This window comes from Amblyomma mixtum, chromosome 2 (assembly GCF_055824585.1).
Source record: "Amblyomma mixtum isolate Tamu chromosome 2, ASM5582458v1, whole genome shotgun sequence".
Taxonomy (NCBI): Eukaryota; Metazoa; Arthropoda; class Arachnida; order Ixodida; family Ixodidae; genus Amblyomma; species Amblyomma mixtum.
In genome coordinates, this window is record NC_143013.1 from 258,711,661 (window position 1) to 258,728,975 (window position 17,315).

The 17,315-nt window shown below is 43.8% G+C and overlaps 1 protein-coding gene across 1 annotated transcript in view; it reads right to left on the minus strand.

Annotated features, from left to right (window-relative positions):
- Positions 1-17,315, minus strand: part of Cpr (Cytochrome P450 reductase) — a 35,402-nt gene that overhangs the window by 12,178 nt on the left and 5,909 nt on the right. Inside the window, exons 2-7 of the mRNA XM_089573656.1 lie at positions 11,621-11,819; positions 9,258-9,312; positions 8,220-8,348; positions 3,853-4,002; positions 1,744-1,868; positions 459-647 (exon numbers count right to left, since the gene is read on the minus strand). Of these exons, the coding sequence (XP_089429782.1) occupies positions 459-647; positions 1,744-1,868; positions 3,853-4,002; positions 8,220-8,348; positions 9,258-9,312; positions 11,621-11,817 (845 nt within the window). The 5' untranslated portion in view covers positions 11,818-11,819. The remainder of the gene's footprint in view (positions 1-458; positions 648-1,743; positions 1,869-3,852; positions 4,003-8,219; positions 8,349-9,257; positions 9,313-11,620; positions 11,820-17,315) is intronic.

Consider the following 17,315-nt stretch of genomic DNA (forward strand, 5'->3'; position numbering starts at 1 on the left):
AGTAGTAGTACATTTATACACACAAAAATCTCTTTGCACTCATACTAGGTGCTCTGCTGCTTACTGACACAATCGGCCAATATGGATCAACCAATGACAGATTGGTTGATCATCTGTCAGCGAAATGATGGCCCGCCATCCTCTGCATCCCTCACAGTGTGTTTCTTGCATTAGAATTCACTTCTTAAAGGTGGCATAACTTGAGGCAAGAGATGAAAGGTCATACCACTTAAAAAACCACACTCGATTCTTTCCCGTTATGTCAGTGCTCTGAAATATAACTGTGAGACACAATGCAAGGTTGTTGCTTCATTACTACTAAAGAATTCAAGTCCCTTTAAATTTTGATCACTGAAAGGGACTTGTCTACCACCAATATGAAAAATTCTTGACGTTAGCCCTGCATAAAAACAGAAGACAACCATGCAGTACAGGTGCTGCGAAAATGAAGAACTTGCATTTTCTGGGTTGCATAAGAGTTGAGGCGCGCTATCTCGCCGTGGAAGACCTTCTCATCGGGTAGGTCAGTGTGAACGATGAGCTGGTACTGGCGCAGGTTGATGTCTTCACCAGAGGTCTCCAGGTGGAAGTTCTCACACACCGCATTCCAGAAGCGCTCCTTCCAGGTGACAAAGTCTTCCTCAATGCTGCGCACCAAGAAGAAGACTCAAGTGACCAACTGCACGTGCCTACGCTGTTTGACGTACAACACTAAGGGAAAAACACGACTGTAAGCAGGGGAACTCTGCATTCCCTGTCACATCTGGCAGCACAAAGAGTGTGACAAGCAATGCAGCAGATTTTCAAACGATGACACATGCAATCCTCGTGCACTTCTTGTAAATCTACAAAGTTTGCCTGCCATGAATAGTGACAGCTCTATTCTTTATAATGACAGGCAATATGTACGAGTATGCATGCCTGAAACATCAGCCTGTCTATGGTAGCTATCAGCAAGGCTGACCCTAAAAAAAGAAGTGATCTGGCTCAATGCTAACACTTGCTAGATCATTAAAGTACAGAAAGCAAGAGCAAAAAGCACCGCGTCGCTGTTCACTGAATGAAACAGCAGACTGAACCAGGCGCAGAATGAGGTAAAAAGAAACAAACTTATACACTATGCTATATGGTGCAAGAACTCAGCGACAGCTATTGCGCTGTGCTCGCATGTGTGGAGAAAACAATCTCTGCAAGAATACCGAACCAGCATAGCACACGCAGCACAGCATAACAGCTGTCCTACTTCCATTCTACCACCTCTCTTACATCCTCATACCCCCCTTACACCCCCACTAAGGCTGAACCCCTGTATTCCTCGTCACCCTCACCATGCTACAGAACCCTCGGCCTCTGTTCTGAACCTCTACAGCACAGTGCTTCCATCTCAAACCTGCCTCTCCCTCGCCCCTCAATTCTTTACTGTGCAGATGTCATGAATGTCGCAGATTCAAAGGTGCCTCCCATTAACTGCTACTGCTGTAAAACCAGGTAAGGCATACCACTCCACCAGAGAAAACGGCCACAAGAAAACAATTCACCGCTGTATTGCTCTCCACAAAATACCTTGCTCTTAAAAACTCCCCCTTCTCCCAGTACTTCCAGCCCATGCCATTTAACACTGCCAGTACTAACATGCCCTCAAAAGACAGCCTTAAAAGGCCCCCCTCAGTGCCAGCACTTCATGGCGAAAAAAAAGCACGGAGGGCAGCCATAAGTTACAAGAAAAAGAAACAAAGCACTCACTTTGCATCGTCATCCCCCAGGCCCAGCTCAAAGACACGGGTGGCACCCAGTTCCTCCATCCGTTTGTCAACATACTTCCCCATGGCATTGAAGTGCTCATAAGTTTTGTTGCCCAATGCGAATACCTGCGTGAAAAACATAGAGAGCCAGGCCCTTTAACGCAAGAACACCTCCCCACATCCGAATGCGGCAGAAAGCAACGTGCACTGTTCTGAGCGTGTGGTCGAAATTTGGACAGCCTGAATTATTTCTGCTGAAAAGATTACAGGAACGAAGTGCTGCAAAGGCTGAGCCAAGCAACAGATTCAAAAAAATACATCACTGAAGATATAAACCACGCACATTTTCGGAAATGAAAATTTAAGAACGACACAGGCACAACTTGCAATTTGTGCAGTATTGAGAGAGAGAGAAAAAAAAAAGACACCGTCACCTATGCATTAATCAAGCTGCGATAGGCTCAACAAACAAATAAGCAGAGCTGTATCTTTATACCTAAACTGGTTCCCCTCAAGTTATAACCTTAACTTCAGTTCAGACCTTAACTTTGGGCTCCTTACTCGTAACAACAGTTGTAGAACAATACAAAATACAGTCGTACATTTCATCTTATATACTGCTGTGATTACATACCAGTCGTAATAGAAATATTTTATGTCAATGGAAAAACATAAAATACAGGACTTCATAAAATTAACACACAACAAAAAAATGATGAAGGTCTTCATGGAACATTGCCTGTGCTCAGCACCTCTTGTTCCCACTTCGTGCAATGGAAAAGCCTTCAGAAAAATTAACCGTGAAATAATTTCCAACCAAGGCAAGACCGATCTTGCATTGCAAGTAAATGAAACACATTTCTTGTGGCCAGCGGCAGCAGCTTCCGCCTTGTACATAACTTATATAGTTAGGTAACAGTATGCTACAGGCACAATAACAAGAAACTAACTATAATTACAAGCTCCTCTTCTTGCACGATTTCTCAAGCCACACCAAAATTTATTTTTCTCCCTTTCCAGCTTTCGAAACACTAATCACTTCACTTACAGAAAGTCACAAATTTAAAAGGAACACGAGAACCCAGAGTTCAGCACTGCCAATAAACTAATAATATTTGGCAAGCTCTACCAAATCCCCCTCTCACAAAGTGCTCAGATTCCTTTCATTGCCTTTTCCGCACAAACAACCATTATATTCTGAGAAACAGAGTAAGCGAAAAAATATCCTCTGCACCACCGGGGCTCAACTACGCATGCGAATTTTCCTCGGCCCCACTTCCTGGAAATGTCGCAGCTGTTCCCACAAGCCCACCAAAAAAGAACAAAAAAAGGGAAGGGCAGAACAAACAAGTCTACGATGCAGGAAACGATGCGGTACATGCAGGCATTCCAGTTCAATGTCTCACACACACTCCACGTACACCTAACCCCTTTGGCTGCGACACTTCCTCATGCCACTATACTGCAATTTTTGGAATACGGACCACAGACCATACGTGTTTAAATGCTAAAAGTTAACTCTGTGCGAACTTTCCGCAAGTGCAGACTACGCAGTTTGTTCGTTTTTTTTCAAAACTGTCCTTTAAAACGATACATAACTTTCCAGGAGCAGATTGTACACCTCACTCTTGTGAAGACCATGTAACTGTCGCGATTCACCAAATGAGATTTTTAATTTTTTTTTCCCTGCCAGAATTCCGCCCATTGGCTACATCAGGCGCGATGCTCCTCTGAACTTACCCGAGCTTCCTCCCACTGGCTGCAGCTTGCGCTATGCCCCTCCAAACTAACCCGAGCAACTCGGTAAGCTCGACGGAACAAGACAAGACAAGATTCTTGCTTGGGGCTGGCACACACCTGGAGTAGTGCTTTCACACTATCACTAAAAGTTGTAAGGGGCGCAGTGCATTGTCACAGAGCAATTTTGGCCACCTGATATCTCATGCTTGCTGAAACAATAATAGAGAGGCATACTTTACATTCTGCCCTCCCCAAACTAACCTATGATCCCACACATGGTGGCAGAACACCTTAGTTACCAGTCAGTGGCTTCAAGTCAACAAGTGTTGACTCCCCCCCCCGGCACACACACACACACACACACACTCACAGCATAATTCACTCCTGGCAGATCCACACTGCCATCCTGTAGCCACTGGTAAAAGTCTTGGGCGTTGTCTGTAGGGTCCCCTTCGCCGTATGTTGCCATGCAAAAGATGGCCATTGAGTTGGTGATCTCTGGCAGCTTGGTCAGGTCCTCCTGCGTAGGACGATAAGCAGTTGTCCAGGTGTCACAGTAAAGGACTTTAACTGCATAATATGGGGTAAAGCCATCCCAACCAGACCTACGCATGAGCCACACAGTTGATCCACCTCTGCTCAGCCCAGCCTGTTTGGTGCACCGATGGTGGTCTGGTGGCTCAAGAATGTGACACTGGCCCACTTTGTCCCTTCCCCTAACTGCACCACATCCTCCCTTATGTCAGACTCATGCCAAGGTGTGAAGGTATATCCTTTTTCTGACAAAAACAAATTCACTACTACCAGTTGTACTCCAAAGCGCAGCCATCGTTTGCTGTTGCCAAGAAACTACTGGTCACAGCAAATCCCATACAACCCTCTAACCACTGACAACAGCGTTGTGGTCACAGCAAATCCCGTACAACCCTCTAACCACTGACAACAGCGTTGTGGTCAATTTTATGACAGCAGAAATCAATGCTGAACTTTTCATAAGCAGCGGTCCAGTAATTCGGGAGCACAATGCTCCACCAACAAAAGTGCATTAAGATAAACGCTGACACAGGAAATCAGATTTACATATTGTGTCTAACATAGTGGAAGCAGCAGAACTTCGTTAACTAGCAAAGGCTTCTGGCTCTATGGATAATGCTATAGTCTGATACAACTTAACTCTTTCCTTACCACGGGAAAAACGACCATTTTTCACATGTCTCAGACAAAATTTTTTTTTAGAAAAAGTGTGATAGATAAAATTATATCAAATGCATAACAATAATTCAGATAGAATGAGCTTTATAATGAAATTTATTTGAACACATATTCTGCTTGAAATGCTGTGAAAAAAAATTAGTAAACACAACAAAAAGTAAAAAAGAAGAAAAGTTTTGTGTTTATATGACAATAACTTTTCAAACACTTGTACTAAAAAAATTCTAGAATATACAAAACAATTCAAATTCTTTCTAAAACATGGCATTAAAGTTTGAAAATTATAACTTGAATAGTTTTCTAACTAGAATTTTTTTCTTCATGCCTCTTGAAAAGGCTCGTTTGAGATTGCCCTTTATATGATTTTTACAGTCCAATAAAAAAAAATTGGAAGTGTAATGTTATGCGCCAAACAAAAGCTTGGTAAGCGTGGTTTAAAAAATACAAATCAAAACTTATTTAATTTACGTCAAAAATTCAAAAAAAAAAATATAAAACACAACAAGTATAGGTGTGATATTGCGATATATAGTATGTGATAAGTATAGTTGCGATGTAGCTGCAGAATCGAAATCCGACGTTACAACATCTTCGTCCGAGTTACTGCTGCTCGGAGGATCTTGAAAATCAGCTGCAGAGGCTGGAGAATCATGTGCAGCGGGACTCTTCCGAGCGTGCGAAGCGCCCGACCTCGACGCGACGCCATCCTGACCGCGTATTATGTCGCAATAAGCCTATGCTCCAAGGGCACTTCAAAAATGCACGACTGGCGGGGAAGTTACGAACTAGGCCGAAAATGGAACTAACCGTCTGAACAACAAACCAGATGCGCCCGCACAAGCGGACAGGAAAAAGAAAGCGAAACTATCAGGCCAACGTTTTGGGATCGGTTTGCGCAGTTACAGCGTCTGAACCAAAATCCGACAATGCAACATCGTCACCAGAGACTCTACTACTCGTAGCATAGATTATATTTGCAGTCAACGCAGTAGAATTGCGCGCAGCAAGGTTTTTCCGAGCGCGCGCCGTCTGCGCGCCCGACGCCATGCACGGAGCGTCCGCGCCGTACCCTCCGCTTCAAGGGCGTTTCAAAAATTCGCGCGTCGTGGGAAAATTGCTCTCTACGCAGAAACCGAAACTGTAGTCTCTGGAGAACAACTTAGATGGCGCCACATCACCGTAACGGCTACAATGAGGACCTTCGGTTCGCACAAACAGACCGGAACGAGGAATCTGAACGCACAGGCGAGCGTTCTGGGCTCTCGTTGCCCAGTTTGGGCTTCGAAACAATACCTGACGATACAGCATCGTCGTCAGAGTCTGTGCTAATCGATACATCAAAAATATGTGGTGCAAACGCAGCGGAATTGAGTGGAAAGGGCTTTTTTCGAGCGAGCGCCATTCCCGATGATGACGGCATGTTCGGAGCGCACACCCGACTTCAAGCGCGTCTCAAAAATTGCCGCTTTTTGGCAAAAATATAAACTAAACAGGAAGTTGAAGTTTAATGTGTGAACAACAAACCGAATGACTCAGCAAGTCCGTAGCGGCCGCGGTCGCGCTGCCGTAGCGCTTCGAATTTTTCGATCACCGGTGATCGAAGCACAGTGGCGTGGTAACGAAAGAGTTAAAAACGAAGTGGAAAATGCCCCTTTAATCACACCCTCCAGCCAACGCTAATCACGCCCTCCAGCCAATGCTGCTGACAGATTCTCATGACACTGTGGTTAGTACCATTGGACCTGCTAGCATGACACTGCAAGGAATGGATGAAAGGGGATTAACTAAGGCATCATGAAGATGTAGTTTGGTTTATGGGGGTTTAACATCCCAAAGCGACTCAGGCTACGAGGAACGCCGTAGTGGAGGGCTCGGGAAATTTCGACCATCTGGGGTTCTTTAACGTGCACTAAAACGCACAATCTATCAACGCCAATGGCTGCATGGCCTTCTATGAGGGGCGCCTGCTGCTTGATTCAGTTGTATCCGACGTATGAAAAATAGCATCTTGTCATAAATTGGGGCACAAGAATCATTAAGCTGGTTGCTGTTGATATTATCAGGGTTTAACTGCAGGTGAGTGCATGTTTTCACATGGCTAGTCTAACTGCAGGACACACAATTCCAAGTGACTTTGTTCAGATCAACTGCATTAGGAAACTGATTAAACCGTTCATACACATTTCACCATTTTTTATGCACGGAGAGCCAAAACAGAACCTTGCAGAAGGATACATTTTCTTCCAATGCAAGTGTACACCTAGACAGGAGAGACTTTCTACTTAGCCCTACGAAACACATGCAAGCTCAGAGTCCAAGGTATCAGAAGGGTCTGTCAATAACTCTCACAGAAGTTCCAGCTTTGCCTTATTCTAAGCTTTGTTTGTTTTCATCCATTGTACCAAACAAACTGTTTTTTGCAGGAATAACATATCACCAGCAACAATTTCCTATGTGTTGTCACAACTTTTGTGACATGCAATGTCACAAATAAGTGGTAATAAAGCCAACTTCCTCCTGAATGCGTAGGTGCCAAGTAACAAAGCCATCCTGCGCATGTATGCAGTGATTGCACCGAGATTGGCCAACTCTCTTTGCGTCACGTCAGCTCTGCGGCTATTGCCATGATCCACTCATGCGTGCACGACCCACTTCAGCCAGTTGAGCTCGTTGGTATCAATCACGAGAAAAAGGCGCAGCCACGACCAAGAGTGCGATAGAAGGTGGGGGGCGAGGGAGACTAGACTGGAAGAATGCCAGCAGGGATGTCCACATCCCCACGTCAGCCCCGTGCTATCTCGACCGGAACGCGTGTCAGAGGCACGGATATCACAACAGGCAGAGAAAGAGGGGCAACAGTCTGCAAGAAACCCATAGTTGCCTAAGCGCCTGGCCATACACGAGGAAAATGGCATGGGACTACAGACAGAACCTGTTGATGTGTTAGTAGCTACCAGTTCACAACTGAAAACGTTTAGGTAGAGAAAGAAGTGAGTGTAGGTGTCATTTGTGTGACATTAAAGAAAAACGGCACAGATATGAAGAATGAATGGGGCACCACACTAAGTGCAACAAGAAAACATTCACACAAACACAAAACAAACAAACAAAATCAGACTAAAAAATTTTATTTTCCAGGCAGTTACCTAGAAAACATCCCAAAAATTGTATTAATAAAAATCTATGTATTGAATCATATATAGCAACTTCATTAAGGTAACAAAACTCCAGCTTTATTTCTCCGCGTGATAAAACAATAACCCACTTAATATCTATCCATATGTGTATCTTTAACAAAGGGCAAGCAATGCCCCGGGTAAGTTTAGCACTGCTAAAGCACTTTTATGACACACACGTGTAGAGGTCAAAAAAGAAGCAAGAGCAAGCGCTGCTAAAACCGCATCAAACAGACTTCTGTACAGGCACCTTTTTGAATCAGAGGATATAAGCAGCATGCAGGATGCACACATCCCCATAAATTGCGACAGCGCATTCACAGCGAGGCAGCTGTGTGCCTGGGCTCACCATTTCACACTCTTCGGGGTCGGCCACCATTGCTTTGAGACCAAACCTGTTTGCTTCCTTGGCAAGGCGGGCGGCAAACTCTTCCGCCGTGCCCGTCTGGGACCCATAGAATATGACTATATTCCTACCCTGCAGACCAAAAAAAAAAAAGACCATCATTCAGTCTCTGACTGAGACACAAAAGCTAGCAGAATATGCCCTTTAGGCACGAATGCACATGAAACAAATGACCAAAGACCTAAGACAAATTTCATGCTAAATTCATTTGCCAACCTCTTTCTGGTGCCAACATCTGTCGAAGATTCCATTTTCGTCTTTTATTGCTGAGGTTTCTCTCATTCACAAAGCATTAGGTCTTTGCCAGGCAGAGGAACAGGCCTAGTGCAACACTTCTGATACATCCTCCATCCAATTTATGTCATCTTTTTCAACGTTGTACACCGTCTTCTCCCACATAAGAAAGTTGGTCATTACAGGAATTTCATCCTCACTGATTTTGCAAAGGTCACCCGGTGCATCAAACGTTGCGGACGACATTGTCAAATAAATAAAAACATATCAAATGGCATATCAAATATCAAGTGTTTCACGATTCCTTTGAACTCTAGCAATGCGGCTACACTGCAAATAGGAGGGCGTTAGAAAGTAGCGTCCACCAGCAAAGAATTTCACTGCTTTTGGTGGTGAACAGTGCAAAAAAATTAAGGATAAAGGTAGACAACACAAGACAAGCGCTGTTCACCACCCAAAGCAATGTCAAACCAATTAGCCCAGCTTCGAATTCTTACTCGATTTCACAGTACTGTGGACCATTCGGTGAAAAACAGGAGTTGTTGTCGGCGTCTGAGTGAGACTTCCCTAACCATAACTTGAAAGAAATAAAATAAACATCAATGTTCATGAAATGAATGTTCTTTTTTGTGCTGTCTGAGCTGCACCATTGTTTTCTAGCATTCAGAAGAAATCAGGGTAGGTATGCAGATAGGACGTGCTGTTCAATAGATCAAACTAAAGTTTCCGGCTAGTAAAGCAGCTTACCGTTGATTTCATTTTTCCAATGAAGCTGGTGTTGTCAGCCTTCTGTATATTTGTTCTGAAAGAGATACAGCAAAAATACGCCATGTGGTACAAATGCATAAAAGTATTTTAAAGACCACTCTAGACGGGCACAGAGATAAGAAAAAAAAAAAAAACACCTAAGAAGTGAGTACTGACAGAAAGCCAACATTCTGTGATGTCTCTGCTAACAGGGAAACTTCAGTATGTAGCACCCAAGAAACTAATGTTGAAGATTATAGAATGAGGATCTGTCAGCATTTCAGCTACGTGAACGTGTATGCCTGCACTCAGAAGCAGAACATTTTACGCACGACCTCACAATGCCATTGTGGGTCACTTTTTATTAAATTCAAGAACATGTACTTCTTTGAATGAGAAATAAGCAATGCCAATTAAAATATAATGAAGACACCAAAAGCACCAGCATACGCATGATTTTATAATCAAACAGAACTGTTGCACTCTAAAATGGCACTAAAGAACACAATGAAACAAGAGACAGCGCTTTAAGCACATCATGTTGTAACCTGCAACACAATTATGTTTTAAGTGAAAGGCTTTTAAATGTACATTTGAAGCAGGCAAAGACTATCAAGGCCAATTTGCAACTCTTTTCCTCATTGGGTCGCTTCATGTCTATTTTTGCCCAGTGCGAGAAAATAGCCGCAAAGCAAGCAAATGGCTTTGTGCCTTAAGGTCACTATATATATATATTTATGCCCTTCAGACTCTGTTATCAGCTCCAACTCACTAAGGAAAAGGCAGACATAGAATAACAAGAGTACCGTCAGACCTTGTTGCTGCTAGACTTCAAAAATACTTCTCTGCCAAAACATTCTCGCTCAAGATTCGCAATGAATGCACTCCTCCAACTCTGTTCTAAACATTTGCAAAGAGAGAGCATGCAAAAACGTGTGCAGAAAGCTGAGTGACTTAACAACCAAAATTACACCTCATGGCAAGTATTTGAATTTAAAAAAAAAAGGAAAGTTAGCAACAACCAGTCTTCAACAGCCCAATGGAACAATTCGAAAGATAGGGCTGCAAAAGTACTACGAAAGATTGCACTCTTGAACATTCCTGCCTACAGTGAACCTTTAAATGTACTTGCCTATACTGCTTCGTTTGCAAAGAAACATCTGTATACCCTACATGCTGATGCAGTTCAGAATCAGTCTAATGTTTGTGGAAAAACTACACCACTGAGACAGAAACAAGAGCCATTCATTCCTACTCAGTAGTGTTCAAATAAAAATAAAGACCACAAGGCCACACAGAGTTAGACGCCTCAGAGTAACCATACAAGTACTACACAACAAACACACCGAGTATATGCCAGTGTCTCAAAAATAATAGGGGTGTGCAAATTGCACTTCAAAACTGAAAAGAATACGAATAGTGTAGCTAAACAAAGGATCGAATACAAATTGAATATTTTTACAAATTCTGCAAATAATCATACGAAACAGTGAAGCACCAGTCGGGACACTTGTGCAGTGCTGTACCTTATGAAGCTGTAGCTGTAGCTATAGAAATACAGAACATGCAGTCAGAATTTTAACTTTGTGATCGCTCATATCATGTGTACAGGAAAATTATATTCTGCTACTGATGATGACAAAAAATTAACTTAGAGCCACATCTCAGTAGACGAGAGGGGTGACAGCTACATATGAGCTATGGTCCCGAAGACTGGGCATCGAGACAGTTTGCTAATCATTCCTGAGGCCTGTCACACAACCCGATCTTGAAGGTCACGTACAAGCATTACGAATGCTGCTGCATGAATAGACTGCGTTGCGGAAATAAACCCTCCATACCGCGTGGTAACAATCGTGGTAACACGACGTACGGAGTCGAAGTAAGCTGTTTTTGGAAAAGCACTCAAAATCTATGGCGTGCCTTAATCAAAAATCATGCGAATTATTGAAAAACTAGCGGAAAATTTGAAAACATATTTGACTCATTCAGCAAACTGAATAGGCATATGCAAATATTTTCACACCCCTAAAAAATAAATTAATACTGCCTTGAGACCTACAATAGTTAATGGAATACAACGTTGCAAGAAAACAAGGACGAGAACACACAATAGATAGGACGGGCGCCAACTAGCAACTGACCACCCTGTCTATTGTGTGTTCTCGCCCCTTGTTTCTTGCATCATCGTCTCTTCACCAACTAGCTCAAACCCAAGTCCCGTTGGAACCTACAATGGGCACCTGTGTTACTATTTCTCTAGACGGGCGCACTTGCAATGCGCCACTAGAGAGAGAGAGAGAGCAGTGGGACCCAGGAGTGGAAATTCTTAGCCAAGCCCTGCTGCTAAGTGTCCAACTCACTCAATGGAGAATGTCTTGATGGCGGCCGGATCAAATGTGGGCGCCTTCTTGCGCCTGAGAAAGAGCCAGTAGATTGCAAACCCAAGGAGTGCCAGCAGAATCAGCACGTCCAGCAGGCCAAACAGTGGGGCCTCTTCATCTTGGCTCCCCAGCGGGTCCTCGACACTCAGCGGCATGTCCTGGCTACTCCCTTCCATGGCTGTGAGTGAGTGTGTGCAATACTCCAGTGAGCCACTGAGCAAGCAACCTTTCATAGTCTAATGAAGTGCAGGGCATTACAGCGACCTATTAGCCATGTAGCCCCCCCCCTCCCCAACCTATTAGCCATGTAGCCCCCCCCTCCCCAACCTATCAGCCACTTAGCCCCCCCTCTCCATTAAACTGGGCCAAACGTAAAGGTGCAATGGAAACAAAAATTTCGTTTGACGAAAGAGTAAGCCGTGAACTTTGGGCCTTACCGCAGTTAGCATACACATGGGCAAGCATCACAAAAAAACACACATTCAGCATTTCTGTCACCGCGCACGTATCAGTCGCACTTCTGTTCACAAACTCTGGGTACAATGTTTATCAGCAGCACATCACATGTGATGGCCGTCACTGAGGGCTGAGCACAGATGGCTGGAGCATGACCAAAGGTTGTGCTGCCCACATGATACAAAGGAAAAGAAACGCGTGCTTTTATGACCTGATATGGTATCATGCACAAGACAGTTGGGGGCATCTCTGATTCCACTCATGTAAAAAAAAAAAAGTTGCTCTCTGCTGTTCACACTTCCAAACATTTAACAACTATAAAAAACAACAGCAGCAGCAGCAGCAAAAAACACAGCGTATGCCAAGTTTGCCATCACTCTTGAATGCAAATACACTAAACTATAGGATCTCTAAGCTCGGCTAAATTCATTACACCTATTTTCCCGCATGATGCTCTGTCATTTATGATTTACGATACGTGGGCAGAGAACATTGCAATGCTGCTGAAAAACATGTCCTCTTGGACCTTCCACACTCTACAAGCTTAAACGTGTCTCTGGGTCATCGAAAAGACCTCCAGCAAATAATAATAATTTTTTATCTGCAAATGCTACACCCGGGATATGGGGCATGTCATCGTGAAGAGCTCCAGGATAGTCAGGAACGGTTGCTGCAATTTGACTAGACTGAAGTGTCTACACAGCAGTCAGGAACTTGTTTTTCTGAGATTTCAACGAAAAAAAAAAGACAAAGATGATAAAAATAACACACTAGTGAACACGAGCCACACATTACAAGACGTAGAACCAAGACAACATATTTCTGCCAGAGTAAGCTCTAAGGCATCACGCTTTCAAAGGCATTAAAATGTGAGAGCAAGATTTACAGTCAACAAATTTCTTTACAAAAGCAACCCGAAGATGCATTCACGGCACGCTATGGCCTGGCCTCTTTTTTTCTTGCGTGCAGGCCGCCTCCTATGCACCCTCAAAATATTCACAATGATTTTATCTAGCTTGCTTTTGAGAACCCTCCACGAAAAATGTACACCTGTAAAAAGCTCCACAGCTTGTTCCTTAGAATTGGCTACTCAAGAGAAAAAGAACCTGTGTTCTTACATTCATTCAAAGCAAATGTGCGCGCGACTCTACTAGTTGCCTTGCATACATGCAGGCCTCTACATGTCACTAAATGCTCAATTTCTCAGAAGAATAAGGAAGGCAGTGAGCACCACCAAAAGCCATGTTATAAACATGATTGCAACAGAAAAACAGCTGTGTCCAGAGGCAACTATTTTTGATTATGTATCACTTTCAGTGCACCTACCAAAAGAGCACAGGACAGCCAAAAAGAAATTTACAGGGAAGACATGCTTGCAGTCTTTAAACCGTCAAGGCTATGGCTTCCACTGCGCCCCTTAGCCGCCAAAAGCAGCAACACCGATCAAACAATGGCGCAAGCTCCCACCAGTTTCCTTCAAAACAGTCACACAGAAGGCTCTCTGCCTACCACGAATTCTTATACACTGATCTCACTGATGAGAACAATGCATTAATAACAAGCTGCAGCTTGTTTACCACGAATTCTTATACATTCATCTCAATGATGAGAACAATGTATTAACTGCAGCCTGTTACGACAGGCAACAGAAAAGCTTTAAGATGTCAACTTCAAGGCCAAATGGAAACAAAGTGCATGTGGTGTGATGCACTACGGTCTGCTGCCGTCCTTAATTCCTGCCAGTGGAAATATGGCAGCATACAATGACACCCTTTGTTGCAGCAAAGCACTGTACCAGATGCCACGCAAAGGTAATAGTACCAGTGAGAGTGTCCACTATACATTGAGGCCTCACAACAACAGTGCTGAACATATTTGCTCCACAACACTGGCCAAATTTTTGCAATAAAGAAGTCCTGGGACAGTCGCGAAGCAAACATAACTTTTCGTTTTTGCAAACTTTCCAATTTTTCTTTTCTTTACCCCTTAATTTTCTGGACAGTACGGAATGTCCATGCACTGCAAGTGTAGTAGGTAGCTGAAGCATTTGCCTGCCATGACCTGCCTTTGCAAAAAAAAAAAAAAAACCGTGCCAGTTGTGGCCCACATCAGGCCCCAGAATGTTTGATAACTTTTACAAAAACAGGCAGAGTCAGAGTCGAGAAGTGGGACACAGGTGTGGCCTAGAGATGACGTGCGGAGAGAGAAGGGGACACATGCGCGTGCTGCAGCTACAAAAGCTCGGTAATTCCAAACGCACATTTGAAACACTTCTACAGCAACTATTCCTGCCCTTTACGGAGCAAGTCCGTTCTACAGCAACTATTCCTGCCCTTTACGGAGCAAGTCCGTTCTACAGCAACTATTCCTGCCCTTTACGGAGCAAGTCCGTTCTAGTGGTGGAATGGGAGTGCAGGCCGCACGTTCCAGTGGTCTGACTGCAGCCGCTACGCCATAGTCACTCCTTAGATCAGTCGAGACTACTCTGCCAAAATCCGCATATAAAGTTAATTTTTGTATGATTTCTTTACATCTGAAAATTTCTTAATAATTTGCAGACATTAAATTTTCCAGCATTTCCTCATCTTCCACAGAAACTGGTCACCAAATCACATTTTCATCCCATGCCAGCTGCACGGAACTCCACGCAAACAGGCTGAACCATAACAGCGGTTATTATTTACTGGTTCACTACATGCTTTCAAAAGAACATGGAGAAGTGTTAAAATGTAGCTGATGCCAGGCAGAGTGGATAAAGTCTGCACATGCAGTCTGGCTTATTCAGGTGAACAAGGAGATTAAGGACCGCCATGGCACTATTAAAACAGGCCATGCATTGCCTAGCATTGCGTCAACTTGTCACTTAAGCCCTTCAGTTAACCATCAATTCTTGCTGCTGCTATCGCTCTTACTGTTAATGACAGGGACTACTCAAATGTAAATTTCAAAAGTTTACAATGATACCAAATAAAAAAAAACAAAGTAGTTGAATACCTCGAATTATTTGTGGGACCAATTTTTTACTCACTGCAAGATAGTCAAGAAAATTGCAAAAAAATTAAGTTGCTCAAAGTAATGCAAGCAACAGATCTTCACATAGGTACACAAGGACGGTGCAGCAGAGAAATAAATCAAATGTGGCCACGGTCTCATACTAGGCTAAATGGTCTTTACTTAAGAGTTAAGTTGCTGCTTCCCAGAAGGCAAACTCCCTTGTCAAGTGACATCATATTCTTGCGTGTTAAAAACAACCTCCTCCTCCTTGGAGAGGGAGTGACTGTTGAAAGCACGAGCTAAGTGCTCCTCGGCACACACCTAAGTTGAAAACGAGAGTGCAACTTTGGCCTTGAGTGGCAAGTGGCGCCCCCTAAACTGTGCACGAAGGCCCTTGAAAGAGCCCGCAAACAAACACCCACAGCCACGCCATAAAGCGGGCACTGTGACGTTCACGGCCTACCCCATGCAAACAATACGAGGAACTTTGCCAGGGACGAGGAAAAGCGCAACCGAGCGAGGCTTGCTTTTGTTACTCAGATTTTGAAAAAAATAACCCAGAATAAAATTGCTGCATTTCACCATGCATCACATAAATAAAGATGTTGCTAACCAGTGAACCTCCACTATGAAAATGAGCAAGGAGCCTTAATTTCATATCACACAAAGTGGCAGAGCAGGGTTATTCATGTCACCAAAAAGGAAAGACACAGCTGCGGTTGAAACATGAGTGGACAAAGATGAATTATCTTGCATTGCCTAAAGCCTTCCTTCCTTCGTGAAATATGGCTTGAAGCTTAAGACACGCATGCCTGGCCTCTTAAGTCTTTAAAGGGGTCGCGAAACGCATTCTCAGTGCTTTGCTTTGCCTGTTGGTTGCATGGAATGAGTTATAGTGATGCTATTAGCGTTGGTTGTACCGCTTATATTCCGGTTTTTATTACTTTAATTAGCTCACAAAAACAAATTCATGGCGCTGATGGTGTCACCACACAGTGGCGGTTTTCAGCAGCGGATGTGACATCATCAGGCGGGAACTTGACGATTGGACAAACAGTGAATATACTGCAAACTGTGTTAATTAATGAATATATGTTTTGCCATGTTTTGGGGTTTTGTATCAGATCAAAAAACCAACACATTTGCCTTACGTAAAAGCACTTCAAAGGTAGCAAACAAACAAAAAAAACGCCACCAGAGGCTCTGGCTATTGTTCTGCATCGCAGGACTTTGCACCTCTCTGTACATATCTACAAAATAGGAAAGGGCGTTTAAGGCTACTCTCTATGTATCTGAGAACGGCTTGGCGGAATCAGCCTGATCAAAAGACATTCATTTCACATTTACCAGTGCGCATTGGCAGCTGGAGAAGGATCACCGGGCGCGGCTGCCAGATGGCGCCACGTTCTCGTCATCAGCGCGCAGTGGCAGGGCACGGTACGCGGAGCGATAGCAGCACACGCTATGCTATCTATGCTATCTTGTGCTCGAGTTTGGATTTGGATAAGCCAGGGAAGGCCATTGATCAGTGTTCCTTTGACGATGAAGCATTGCTAGGCCAGCTGGGCGCCCACGTGGTTGTTGTACCCGTGGAAACGACGCTGCCAGCCTAGGCAAGAATGAGTTATAGCGAACAGGCAACCATGATGTGCAAACTTCCGTGACATGATCAGATAGGCTGTTTGATTGGTCTCCTCCCTGTGTCGTCATTGGGAGAGCGAAATGCGAATGGAAAGCCCCACCAAAATCGAGTTGAGGGCAGCATTTTGTTTGCTTGCATTTTGAAATTTCTTGCTATGATGGAGAAAGCTAAAATCAGTATTTGGATATAGGGAACACTTTTGAAAGCTGTGCTTAGATACCAAACCTTTTAAAGGGGCTGCGAAACACCACTTGAAGAGATGCCGGCTATACTTTAGGTGGATTCTTTATATCACACAGATGCTGACTCAAAAAGAATTACAGGAATAACTCCCGTTCCTGTGGACAAATTCCTGTAATTCTTTTTGAGTCAGCATCTGTGTGACATAAAGAATCCACCTGAAGTATAGGCAGCATGGTTATGGTTTATGGTTTATGGGGTTTAACGTCCCAAAGCGACTAAGGCTATGAGAGACGCCGTAGTGGAGGGCTCCGGAAATTTCGACCACCTGGGGTTCTTTAACGTGCACTGACATCGCACAGTACACGGGCCTCTAGAATTTCTCCTCCAAAGAAATTCCAG